The following is a 13,267-nucleotide window of genomic DNA, read 5'->3' as shown; positions in this document are numbered from 1 at the left end:
CATGAATATAGACCATTGAAGAAAGCTTCAATTTAAATATCCACAATAATTTCACAGCTTGCTGCTTCATCGCAAAAAGCGCAAAAAAGCCCAAACCACGAAATACATACAACTAATCTCGAGAAGAAACTGCATTACAAATGTTGCTCGTTTCGGTGTGGTGAAAACGAGAGCATCTTTTCCATTTCTTTTCACCTCGGGTTTTCTTCGTCAGAGAGGAAGGTCGAGCCACAAGGTGGTATGGTCAAGGTGGGCGCCGCATTCAAACTGCACGCGGTGCTGTCGGTAAGATTTCGATGCCCGGAAGGAAAGATAGGCGGTGTCCGCTGGAGAGAAGTGTGTAAGGGAGAGAGAGGGGGAGAGCGATACTGGGAACAGAGGAGAAAGTAAACTTAGGATTCGTGGGTTGTGCCGATATATCTTGTATGCGCATATTGAATCGATAGTTGCATGTTCAGCTAAATGTCCCCGGCAAGCTAGGTAACCCCAGGATGGGTAACGAAACGAACTCGATGTTCATATACGAAGCTGATAGATAAAAATAAAATAACAAGATATTACACTGTAAAGTGCCCCCTTCCAATTCGTTTCCGTTGCTACGATGTCGGTGTTTTCCAATGCGATAAGATAAAGACGTTGCACACAGAAACAATAGGTCAAGAGGAGGAGGTGGTGGGACCCGGTGGAGATAAAGTGTCACAGTCGGGGTAACAAGACGTATTCGGACAATTAGTTACACCTTATTATTTAACACTTATCGCCTGCTCGTCAGTTGTAGAACGGGGTGCGATCGTTTTAATATAATAATAACTTTCAGTTTCTGTCTGTTTTTTTGACGAATAATGTTCTTCGTTATAAATGTTTTATAAATGAAGTTGACTGTTCCTTATATTGGAATCCTTAATTGTGCGGTTTTGGCTATTTAATTGTATTCATACTACAATTCAATGTTAGTTGAGTAGTATTGTAAAGTAGCTAAGTTATTGGCTTTGTGCCTAGTTTATATTTGAAATATTATTTTCTCTCTGATTTCAAATAAACGTTCATTCGTATCGATAGAATGTCGATCGTGTAATGTAAGGGAGGGATCCTGTCGCAGAACCTTACAGCACCGGCTATGCTATACAGTACAGGCTCAACGTCCTCAAAGCTATGAGAGCACCTTCTTTTGCACCAGGGCCAACTGTCTTCATGGCATTCGCTTCGCTGTTTCATTGAAGCGGCAGACGTTTATGGCACCTTCAGAATAATACCATTTTCGGAGCAGGCTCAGAAGGTCCTCCGCAGGATTCGCATTTGCTACCATCGTTGGGGGGTCTGAAGCCAAATCTCCTCCAACTGGAGGCGCATGAACACTCGCATGCACCTTCGCTTCGCCTGGTGCCTCAGTGCTATTGATTGATGGAAATAAAATGAAAGTATCGGCTGTACTTGTCGGTTGTTTACATTCCGGGCGTCCGGGGGCAGACACAGAACGGACCCTCCGGGACCCTCACTTTGCCACACGGATGTGTAGATGTCGCGAAAAAGTAAATCGGCGTCGTCGGCAATGGTGGTACGGCAATGACGACGACGACGACGACCACGATGAAGGCGCTGCTGTGCACGGCGAGAGAAGGTTGGCCTTGGATGTGCCATAAATTATCGGTTTCCTGGTGGAGTTCACCGGTGTGAGAATTCCTTACCTTCGCGTCGGCATCGCATCCTCCCTCCGCCTGCGAATGGCTCGCTAGATTGACAAGTTCGTTGTGCCGAGCCCAATGGCGTCCGGATCGCGGTTCGCAAACCTATCGTAAACAGCAGTAAAACCTACGGGCTACGTACGTCTTGGATATATGTTACTTGCCAAATTTTCTGTACAACTGGGGTATGGGTGTGCATTGTCGCATTTCTTATCAAGGCAACCTATCTCTGAAGGAAATATTTGGATAAACGGTGGCAATTAGTATTTGTCACTTGACAGATTGTATTTGATAAAATTAGCAACAAAATTGAATTTCAGGTACTTTCGTCGATACGTGTGGCTATCGTTAATTTAAAAAAAACCTTGTTTAACGCAGTACATTACCTAAACTTAGTAATCAGCTTCAATCAGCTAGTCACATACGCACAGCAACTGCTGCTAGGCAAGATTTTTAACCATTTCTAGTTACTGATCAGTTGTAGTAATCTTATTTGGCCGTGTGTACGCTCACATGTGCGCGTTCGCCTGTCTGTACTCGCACAACAGTAACGCCGATCGGACGCAAACTTTAGTTCTGAATTTTTCCTTCCGTTGATGGTGGTTTACGCCAATGTCACGGTTGTTTTGTTTTTGCGCACAGTAGGTTTCGATTTTGATGTTCTTTTCGCCATCGTACACCGTTTCTTTGGCAGTATAGGCATGCTTTTTGCGATTTTGTTTTCTTATTGCATGACTTAACTGTTTACGTGGCATCTAGCCAAAGCGCTTATCTTTTTTCGGTTTATTTTTGAAATAACATCAATGAGAATGTCAAAATTCGATAGCTGGTAATGTAGATGTAGCCAAATTGACGGGACTACCGATCAAATCCTCCAGCGGTTTGGTTGTTTCCGGCTGAATGCATTTTTTTTTTCTTAAAAAGAAAAGCTTTTGTGACATATAAACAGGAACATTAATAACAAGTCATGATGGAACCCCTACTCTTGCATCGGCTTTGTGAGCTCCAGAAAACCTTCCGTCAGGATATTACAAGTTGTGCTAGTTGGTGCAACCTTGCCCCAATATCCATTGTTCGCCATTCGGTTCATCCCATTCTTCCCTTCTCGCACCACCTTCTTTCTGTGAAAAACAGAAATCTTTTAGTCTCCTTCCCGAGCAACCCCACTGTTGACGCTGCAATGTCATTTTCGTGGTAATTGTTATTTTTACGCCACGTTAATCTGCTGTCTCGCGGTGTCAAGGCTAAGGTGTGCACATCCAGATTATTTCGTGCGCAATCAATTGATAAAACATCTGGTGGCCAGCCGCCGCGTCCCCGCTCGTGGCCTTTTCCTTTGCTCGTTTTTGCCCGGTTTTGTCTCGCGTTTGCTGCGGGGTGACCCCACGAAACCGAAACCTGTTGAATCTCGACCAGCAGAGACAACGCTTCTCATCCGCGGTAGATCAGTGCTTGCACGGAATGAACTGAACTTGAGACTTGTTTGCGTCGACGGAAAGGCCACCGCGCGCTGCTGAAGAAGGAAATTGAACCCGATGAACGCTTGGCGACGGGTTGGGGACAACCGAGATCATCCAGTCTGCCGCAGCTTACCCGGGGTGAAGCTGCACGAGTTTATCGAGGGTCTGCTTAAAGGACCGCAGCCGTGGTGAGACCGGCATGCTGCACGCATTTGTGGTGGCGAGGTGGGGTTTTTTTTGCACGGAAAAAGCTGTCAAAATGTTGCCCGCTGAATTGGAGTGTAGCAAGCGAAAGCGCAGAGCCGCCGCAAGCATCGATCGAGAAACCGCGAGGCAAAGGAACACATCTTGTTTGGGGAGCAGAAGGTTCACCCAGCGAGCGTGGATTTTTACTAACGCTGTGTGTTCATTCCCCGGTAGCGAAAGCTTGGGCAATACGAACTATCAAAGCACAATATGCTTTACGCCATGGTCGGCTAAGGAAGTAATTCAGAGTATCCTAACTTATTTTTTTTGTTATCTCACCTGACGAACTTCGGAAAAAATGGTGTATAGGATGATCCTGATCACCCATTCCAGGACCTATAAACATTGATAAATGGACTTTGGGTATTGGAAAAAAAGGAACAAAATCCATATGAGTCCCGAAATTAGTCTAACCATGATCAACAGTGCTTTTTATACAAGTCGGATAAGCTAAATTTTCACATCGACGTCCATTATGACCTCGGTACCTTAACCAATGTTTGTTGGTGTCTAATGCTAACTAACCTAGCAAAACCAGCCACCCCGCCCACCCGCCCGTTTGATCCCTCGCCACGCCATTTTGCTACGGCGATACAGCCTGCGATATGATGGAACCCTGATGGAGACGCGTGTTTTTGCCCCCCTTTCCTTAGCGACTCAAAGCGAATGTGTTCTCCTCGAAACTCGCGATAGAGAGCGAGAAAGAGGGAGCAGACGCTCGAGCGTGCCCCCAAAATGAAGCGGACCGTCGATGCGAGCCCCGTCGCCGCCGCCGTGGGGCGCGTTCATCCGCGCGCATTCGTTCATGCAGGGGCAAGAGCGCGCGCAGGCTTTCGCGGCCGACTCGACTGTGTCCAGTTTTCGTCCGTCCGGATCGAACGTACGGACGGTTTCGTACGGCAGTCGCTTGCCATGTTTACTCACGTTCGCACGCAGTCTTGCTCCTCGAACTCGGCACGAACAGCAGCAGCAGCAACAGCAGCAGTAGCAGCTATAGCCCACATTGCTGGCCCACAGTCGCTAGGTATTATCATCAGTGGGCCTTGCCTGGATGTGCGTGTTGCGTGGCTGTCAGGATTAGTCGCCTATGTCCGACGCACGTCGGGTCGGTTTGCTGGCCGTTGCTTATCGTTCAGCCGGAAAAGGCGCACGCGCTCTCGCCGAGACCGGTTGCTGCGCCGTGATCGTTGCCGTGTTGTTGTTGTTTTCGACCGTGTCGTGTTCATCTCGATCCGTCCCGTTTCGCGCGTGTTTTTTCCCCCGTTGACCGGCGTGTCGTCGCCGAGCCCGGGATGAAATTGTGCGGCTTTAAAGGATTACTCTCGGTGTGTGAAACCTTTCTCTGCGTTGGGGAAGCAGGGAGCAGCAGTTCCATCACTGGATGCTGTGTGCTTTCGGGGTTGTTCTCTATCTCCTATCAAATTGAAAATGTTTTACTGTGGTGTGTGTGCCTGCGGTGTGTTGTTTGTTTTTCAGCGTGTCATTAGCTTGCCTTTCAGAAAATCCCTTGTGCAAGGATCAAAGCTTTAGGTTTTGCTTTTCCAACTGCATGTTGCATGGGGAGGAACCAAAGAAAGTTCAAATGAAATTCACTTCAATCAAACATTAGCACATTGGTGAAAATAACATTATTCTTAGCCGTAAGACCGTAAAACCTTCATATCAACCAAGCGTTTCGTGTAACCACCAACCACACGTGTGTAACATTCGCGTGGAAAACAAAATATCTGCTATGAATCATCGAGGGAAACTTACTCACAACATATGCGTTTTACCTTTGGCTCGAATGTACTTTTCTTTTTCTTGGTTTTTCTAGGGAAAAGATCGTCGATACACGCGCGATTCTCAATTCGTGTACCGTCTGGATGTTATCATGAAACACGGGAGTGGCCACAAGGGTAAACACCAGATGGATCGTTCCTGCTTGTTTATGTATGCCTCGGTGCGGAACGCCACCGGGAACGAACGTACGCCCTTGCACAAATGCACGAACGATTGTTCCCTGAATCAACAGTATATGTTGTTTGCTTTGCTCATGTTCAGTCTTCCGATGGTCAGTTGTTTGGATCGTCAAACTTCTGCAACCAAAGGACCTTGATCATCTAGTATTAAAAATGGTTGAAATTATGAAGAACCTGACTGCGTCTAGTTGCTCCCGGCAAGGCACACATTACCTTCCATTTCACGAAAGGTGATCATGCTTCGGAACTTAAGGTGGTACACCTTATCGAGAAAACGAGTCAGTCTCAGATAGAAGATCGGGGGGCGAGACATACTAAAAAAAAAAAAAAATCAACAAACCGAACGCATGTGGTAAACCTCCCTTCCCAGCGGGTTCTGTTTCTCCCATTCATGTGCATATAATTTCCCCCCCACCTACCAGCCCGCTTTTCTCCGACACCAAACCAAGATGCACATATGGAAATGACTAACCAATTCCTAGCAATTGGCGTAAATCAATCCGGCGCGAGTCTGCCCTCGATGGTCATATGGCCCTTCTCTCCAGGCCCGCTTGCCCTTTACCGCCCATCTCATCTGCTCGAAGCTTTTATTTTACAGCTCTCTTAGCATTCGGTTCGCTTCTTCACCGTTTTTCTGCTCGCCCAACGGATTATGATCCATGCTCCGTGGGCGGGTGGGCTGCAGTGTGGTGTGCAGCGTGCCTGTTGCGGTTTTGCTGTCTGTCTGTCTGTGTGTCTGCACAGCTGCACCACCGTGTGTGCCTATATGTTGCAGCATCTTAACCTTCGGCGCGCGTCGGCTTTTGCGCAGGCGAACAGGGAAACTTTGTTTCTGCAGACCCCCCCCCCACCCCCCTGTTATCCGCCGCCGGTGCCCCCCTCCCTTCGGCACTCGAAGGGGTTTCTGCCGAGGGTCTGTACGTTGCGAAATTCATTATCTGCTCGAAACATGTATATGCCTTTCGGGGTTGTATTTCCAACTGCGTGTGTCGTGGCCATGAACCGTTTAAAAAGATGTTTGCTAAACCCTTTCTTTTAGGTGTGAGGTGAGGTTCCGGAGTGGAATTGATCGTATTTGGCTTCGGTTTCGGCTAGCTCTCAGATATGCCTGCAGTTTCTGACATATGAAGTTGCCAAACGTATGCTACACCCCACTAAACTGGGGGCATCTCGGAGGCACAGAGGGGTAGCAAACCACCTACATCTAACTGGCTGCTGCTACTGGTCGGTTTTGAATACAAACGTGCTTTTAACTAAATCTGCACACTTGTTACATTGTGCTGTTAATGTTGAATATTTTACGATTTTTTCTTATAATGCGATTTGAGTCGCTTTGTGGTACTTCAATAATTTTATAGTAACAAAGTAATGATCAATCGAGTTGCTATCAAGTAATATTGTGGTGCAAATATGTAAACTCTTGCTTAGGAAGAAATGGGTGTAAAGTTTAAGTATCAACCTATAATAAATGCAACGAACGAACCAACATGAATTGATGCGAAATTAGTCGGATATTAACTTTTCATCCTACCCTTATCGACGGGTTATCTCGACTTGGCCGTTCATAAATCATGTAGTGCGCAAATTGGATGGCATAATAAATTGACCAATTAGAATCTTTCCACCAGTTGTCGAGCTTAGGAGCGAGTGTTTTTAGGGTTCTTTTACTCAAAGGACCTAGTTCTGATCGTCGTTATGTGGGGCGTGGGATGGCCGTTCAGTAGTGCGGTGGGTGGACCCTTAGGGTGTCAATAGGTCACAGTAGCCATAAGCGTGTGGAGGTTAAAATGTGGAGCGAATTCATTATGATGTCGGTTTGTACAGTACAGTCCATGACCCCCAGCCCCGCAGCTGGACTGGCGGTTCCGATGCCCGGAAGGTGGCACAGGAAGGAAAGACTTTGAAGGAGAAAGGTTTTGACGGGGTGGTAAGGAGAGCATAGTCACATCAAAACGAACACAACTCAACGCTAGTTATAGTTATACCGGTCGGTGTTCAGGATAAACAGACCTTGTTTTCACTGCCCGGGCGCACACTGACAAGCGCACACTCATGGCCCCTTTGCGAAAGCAAGCCAATCTTTCCCTTCCAGGGCGACTGAGAGACCTGCCTGCCAGCCTGATTTGCTTTGAGCGTGGGCAGGACCTTTCCACCTGAACCTCCCCCCCCACAGTAGGATTCCGAGTGAGGGCACGTTCGTGCGATAAAATTATGCCGCGTGTGATGTTGGTGGAAAACTAATTGTCCGTCCAGCGCGTGTCAGGAAGCACGGAAAGACGTCTGAAACATCTCCCAGCAAATTAGTCTATTACTCATCATAGCACCGGGTAACAACCACCTTCGCATGCATGGTGTCTCTTCTCTTTGTTTTCTCGTCGTTGGTGTACTTTCCGTTAGCCGCGCTGGCAGTTCGATTTAAACTTATAAACTATCAATTTCATCATGCGTGCAGCAGCTCTTTGTTGCGATTTAATTTAGCAGAGTACGAGAGCGAGAACTTCCTGTAATTTGCATTTCTTTGTTGTTGGTCTGTGGGACATTTTATTTGCCCCATCCACACTGGGGCCCGATGGCCCGAAGCGTAGCTCGACGATGACAGTTGCAGGCCATGACTCATCGGTCGTAACGCACTCTTCTTTATCAACCAATGTTGCAATTAAATGCTGTGCGTTTGACGACACTGTCTTGGCCTTCAGTATGGTTGCCTTGAACACACAGCCATTCGGTTTGCGTCTGTGTTTGTCTACGCTGCACACTTACCATCCGTAACATACGGTTTCTGTTTTCTGCATCTCCAGCACAGTCGGCTTTGCTTCATATGTTTTGCTCCGCCTTTGACCCGCAACTCGCTCCGGAGTTGGTTGGGGTTAATTTTTTACTACATCATCTTGACCGCGACTCAGAGTTGATGATTAAACTACCGGGAACCCGCAATGACACATCCTTGGCCACATTATCAGTTCAGCTTCCTCGAGACACCCAGCACACTATTGATGTGTGTGCACCGCTTTCTTCCTGGTGTGCATGCGAATGTAGAGCCGTGATGACATTCGAAAGATAAGCCTGCTACCTCCGCTTGATAGAGCTGTTTGTGGCCGGGCTTGGGATCGAATTATTCCTTTGATATGTCTTTGGGCCGTTGCGAATCTCGTTCCATGTTCGGGTCCTATTGTGCGATTTGGGTTTTTCGGCATTTTATTATATGCTTCTTACAAGCATATCGGACTTTGGCCTGCCGTGCTTATCAGTTGAAGTATGAAGAAAACAACACAATTTGAGTAATTAAATGGCTCTGTCAGTTACTATCAAATGGGACGTATTTTAATGTACGCTCTAGTCGTTGCTTTTAGTTCTTTCACCACTGTTTTTTTTTACTTGCCTGCTTTTAAAGACGGGACATTGATCTCTCCAACGCGATGTCAAGCTCGATCGAAAATGAATCCTAAATGGCAGCCACCAGTATACAACGGCTAATTGAAACGAATGGAGCAAATTGCGGTTCTTCGGCGTATGTGCGAGTGCTATCGCGGGTTGTTTCGTACAAGCGTCAGTTTTATGATAACGATCTCGATACTATCGTGCCCGTGGCACACACACACTTGCGATAACTAGCAATCCATTGGCCAATGGTCGTTATTTACTTGTACAGTTTGATGTATTTTAAATTTTTCGATTCGGCCGTTTGTGACCTCGACTCGGTTTCCCACGAAACGGTCCGCTTCCAATAGTCCACTCTTCTCATGGTAGATGTGTTTCGTTCCGAAGGGCCCCGGAGAAGGACGTTTTTAGATGTTTGCGCAGTGTGTCGCCGGACGGCAGGGATCCGGAGCAGATGTTCCCTTTCTGTTGCAACGCTTAGGGTCAAAGAACATAGGCGTTTGTGTGTCCGTGCGTCCCACAGTAAGTGGTTGTGTCCAGTTTCATTTATCGCTATCTCGAAACGCGCTTGATTATCTCACGCGAGATCATCAAACTATAGTGACACACTGGCGAGGCTGGTGGCGAGCATCCTAGGCGAGGACGTGACGTACCACAGGCCCCAGGCCTAATGGGCGATTCAATCAAACCGTTATTTGAACAAACGAGCCAAACGTGCGACGGATGGCGGCGGTCGTACGAGGGCAAATATGTAAAATGGAATGAGTAATCATGCGAAATTAAGGTATCTGAACCAACCACCGGCCAGCCAGCGGCTGCTGCTGGTTTGTTTAACACAGTTAAATTCCCCCGTCGTCGGCCTGGATCAAACGGACGGCGGAAAGGCGGTGCTTTTTGGCATATTGTTGGTGGCTGAGTGATAGCATCCGCTCCAAAGGTTTCCATAATTAATTTGGGAGTTAATTCGATTGCCAAAACAATGCCCGGGGAGGTGGCACACATAACCTCATTTTTTCTATGTACATGATGTCCATTTTGTACCCAATTTGAGAGAAAAGGTTTCACACATCCGACCGTTCATTCGCCCACCAGACAGTTATAGTGGTGGTATCAGTGTTCCCCGTTCGAGAGTCGAATCGACCGAAAGAATGTTTCAAAGTTAGTGAAAATTTCTATTCCGTTCCTCAGCCGAGCGAATGGTGATTGATAAAACGACATGATCAGCAGGCGAATAATTTACAACGGTGCCTTAGCGTAGTGATATTTTTATAGTGCGCGCAAGAAAACGCCACCTTTTTTTTTTCGGTGGCGTTAAAACCATTCGTGATCTTCCAAAAGAACTCCAATCAACCCGAACAACGAATCAAACTCCTCGTTATAGACACACACCGTTCTATATCCTACGTGTGCATGCGTGTGTGTGTGTATGTGTGTATACTGAAGTTGCTAGTCACTGACGTGTAGCTCTCGTGGTTTCTGCTGAGGCTGTGATTCTTCTTAGGAAATCGTATGGTTAAAATATATTGCTCAAGCGTTAAGTAAGAGTTGCCTAAATCCGGTTTAGAATTGTATTACCACGATGTCGAGTAGTCTATCGGCAATGCCCTTTGCGCGCCAGTATGGTTCGTTTCGGGCTACAACAACTACTAACGGCTCGGGTACTGGCAACACGACATCCTCCTCATCATCGGTGGCCGGTGGTCTGCATCATCACTCCCGGTACTCGTCGGGTGCTGCCGAGGGCGGTACAACAGCTGGCTCTAATAGCAGCAGGGTACGGCTACAGATGGCTCCTTTGTCCGGTTACCGGCTTTGCAACCAAGTCAACCGCACACCCACCGTAAGCACGTCCTCCTCGTCGTCAACGTCCACGAGCGGTAATGGCAGTGGCAGCTCCTCTCGCCAGTCGAAATACTCACAGCAAGCCGCGTCCGGTGGGACGAAAAATCAGGAGAACATTCCCACGGCAACCGGGCGACCCTCCGGTACCGTTAGTGTTGCACCGGCGGCGGCGGCGGCAGCTAAGCTGAACACAACCCCCCAGCACAGCTACAACTCCTCCGCAGAACGGTGTGCTGTGCACCATCATCGAGGAACGGCGGTGGGGGGGACGAAGAAAGTTGGCGAACTGATCGGCGACTCGCCACTCCTACAGTCGCCCCGTATTATCGCCCGCTCGGCCAGGATTGTCGAGCCGAACGCCTGGAACCGCCGGTTAACCGCGTCCAACTTCTGCTCCCCACCCGTCCCCGCTAGTCATCACTTTCAGAGCAGCAGTAACAGCGGTGGTACTGGCAACCACCACCACCTGTCGGCCGCCACCGGCCAGAGGTTGCCGCAAGCGGCGTCGTTGGTCTGCCGAAAGTCCCCGGGCAGCTCCGGAACGTCGGTCGAATCGATCGTGCCAAAGTACACGCGAACGACGCAGGTCGGCGCAGGTGGCGGAGCGGCACTGAGTACCGTGGCGCAGAAGCGAACGTACAACGCACAAAAGCCGCAGCTTCGGATCGTTTCCAGCCGAACGTTGGCGAACACGAGCGGAAGAATCGGAGCCGGTGGTGCGGCCACCACCAGTATCGCCAGCAGGAAAACGGGGGGAACCACCGCCTCGGTCGCCGTCGGTCGACCGATGGCGCAGCAGCAACAGTCCACACAGGGGTTGCCTACGGCCGCGCGGGAGGTTGCCAAGGTGTTGCAGCACCACCATCACCACCATCATAGTGGTGCGGCGTCCATGCGGGTGATCGATGTGCTGAACAACAATCATCTGCAGCACCAGCAACCATCGGGGGCTTCCTACAGGCCTCCGGGCCGAGCTCAGGCCGGAGAAAACATCGAAAATCATCACCCTCACGATACGCCGCGTGTTGAGACGGCTACGGCAAACCGTTCTAATGGAGGTCTGCAAAAGCATCTGGCATCTTCAACGAAGAAACAATCCGCGATCCCGCAACGGTTGCCACTGACACTGGCGACCGATCAGCTGCAGTCGGGGGCAGCTTCCTTCTCCAGTAAGTTTCCCAACGGGCTACCGTTCGAGCAGGAATTCTACTACCGACGTCCACCGCCAGCCCCAGCCCATCGGCAGGATGATCAGGAGGAGGACGTGGACGAAGAACAGCAACATGCTGATGAGGACGAGTTGGAGGGCGAATCGGACGGGCAGGAGGACGTAAAGATGCGGGAGGAAAACGGAAGCTATATGCCCGATTCGTGGCGGAACACCTCGCGCAAGATGAAAAAAGTTGGCTCGACGACGCGTACGGTAGCGTTAGGAGGAGGGAGGGCTCCGAAGGAGCACCATCATCAGAGGAATCGCAGCGAGTCGACATCGGAGGACAACAACACGACGTTGGTCGGGTCGGAGGACGTTCGGTTTGTGGATTTTCCCAACATTTACCCATCTTCCGGTGGGCTTCAGCAGCTCCATCGAAGGCACCAGACACGCCATGAGCTTGAGCTGGAAAAGGATAAGCACAAACAGCAACAACACTATCAGCGAAAGCAGGATGCTGGAGATGGAGACAATGTTGTCCACTCCAGCGGATGTCCGATGACTTCGGTCGTCGAGTATCGGCACATCAACCATAGCAACTACTATTACAAGTTCGAAAGCGTCCGCAGTGGCGCGGCCAAGCTGGGTAGCAAGCAGCATCAGCAGCAACAGCGTAAGCTCCTACAGCGACGCCCTTCGCAGGTTGCCGCCAACGGCGATGAGGAGGATGAGCGCGTCAGTCGACGCCAGAGGACGATGCGATTCGGCGAGGTTGACGGAAATGGAAATCACAAAGGCGATGGATTTTACGCTGACGAGGGCGATGTGCTGCTGCTACACTGCAACGGTAGCGACGCAGACGAACATTACGATTACGATGACGACGACGACGACGACGACGACGACGACGATGACGACGATGAGGTGGAGGATGCCGATGGCGAACGGTCGACGGTGTACGTGGCCGTCGCTACGTGGGTTCCGAAGTGTAACCGGTTGCCAGTGGAGCAGCAACAGCCCGACGCAGACAGGCCCATCTGTCTTACGCTGTCGGGCGGCGAAAAGCAGCAGCAGCAGCAGCTAAAACAGAAGCAAAAGCCAGCGGTCAATAATCCCCCCGCAGTAGTTGTGCCATCCGCCGTCTGTCGGACCGCTCCGCAGCCCGTCCCGGTGGCTTCGGTTCATGGTTGCAAGTAAGTTCTCCTCTTCTCCCGCTTCGGCCAATGTCGAGGGATGCCTTAGACACCCTAGAAGGGGCTATATCTAACTATCACCCGAAGATGTGTCGTGTCCAATCAATTGTGAATCATCCTGATATTGCTCCTGGTGCAAAGACTTCTTATCCTTATATACTTATTATTATATATACTGGAGAAATGGGGAAACTTTATGTCTTGGTTAATTTAAGGAGTGTTTGGGAAAAACAAATCAAACATATCAGAGGTTCGTTGCTCATGTTGTGGTCTCTTATTTCCAATTGCGGTAAATGAAGCGTAATCGCTAGATTCACAGAAGATTCATGCGAATGAATCTCATCGAAAGATC

The 13,267-nt window shown here is 49.2% G+C and overlaps 1 protein-coding gene across 1 annotated transcript; it reads left to right on the top strand.

The window, feature by feature from the left end:
- Window positions 1-10,306: 10,306 nt before the first annotated feature.
- Window positions 10,307-12,603, top strand: LOC131291201 (uncharacterized). Its single transcript, XM_058320392.1, has 2 exons — window positions 10,307-12,457; window positions 12,574-12,603. Exons 1-2 carry the CDS (start codon window positions 10,307-10,309, stop codon window positions 12,601-12,603), a joined length of 2,181 nt encoding a protein of 726 aa, XP_058176375.1.
- The last annotated feature ends 664 nt before the right edge of the window (window positions 12,604-13,267 follow it).

The sequence above is a fragment of the Anopheles ziemanni genome, chromosome X (assembly GCF_943734765.1).
Source record: "Anopheles ziemanni chromosome X, idAnoZiCoDA_A2_x.2, whole genome shotgun sequence".
NCBI lineage: Eukaryota > Metazoa > Arthropoda > Insecta > Diptera > Culicidae > Anopheles > Anopheles ziemanni.
This window is presented reverse-complemented; position numbering and strand designations above follow the sequence as displayed.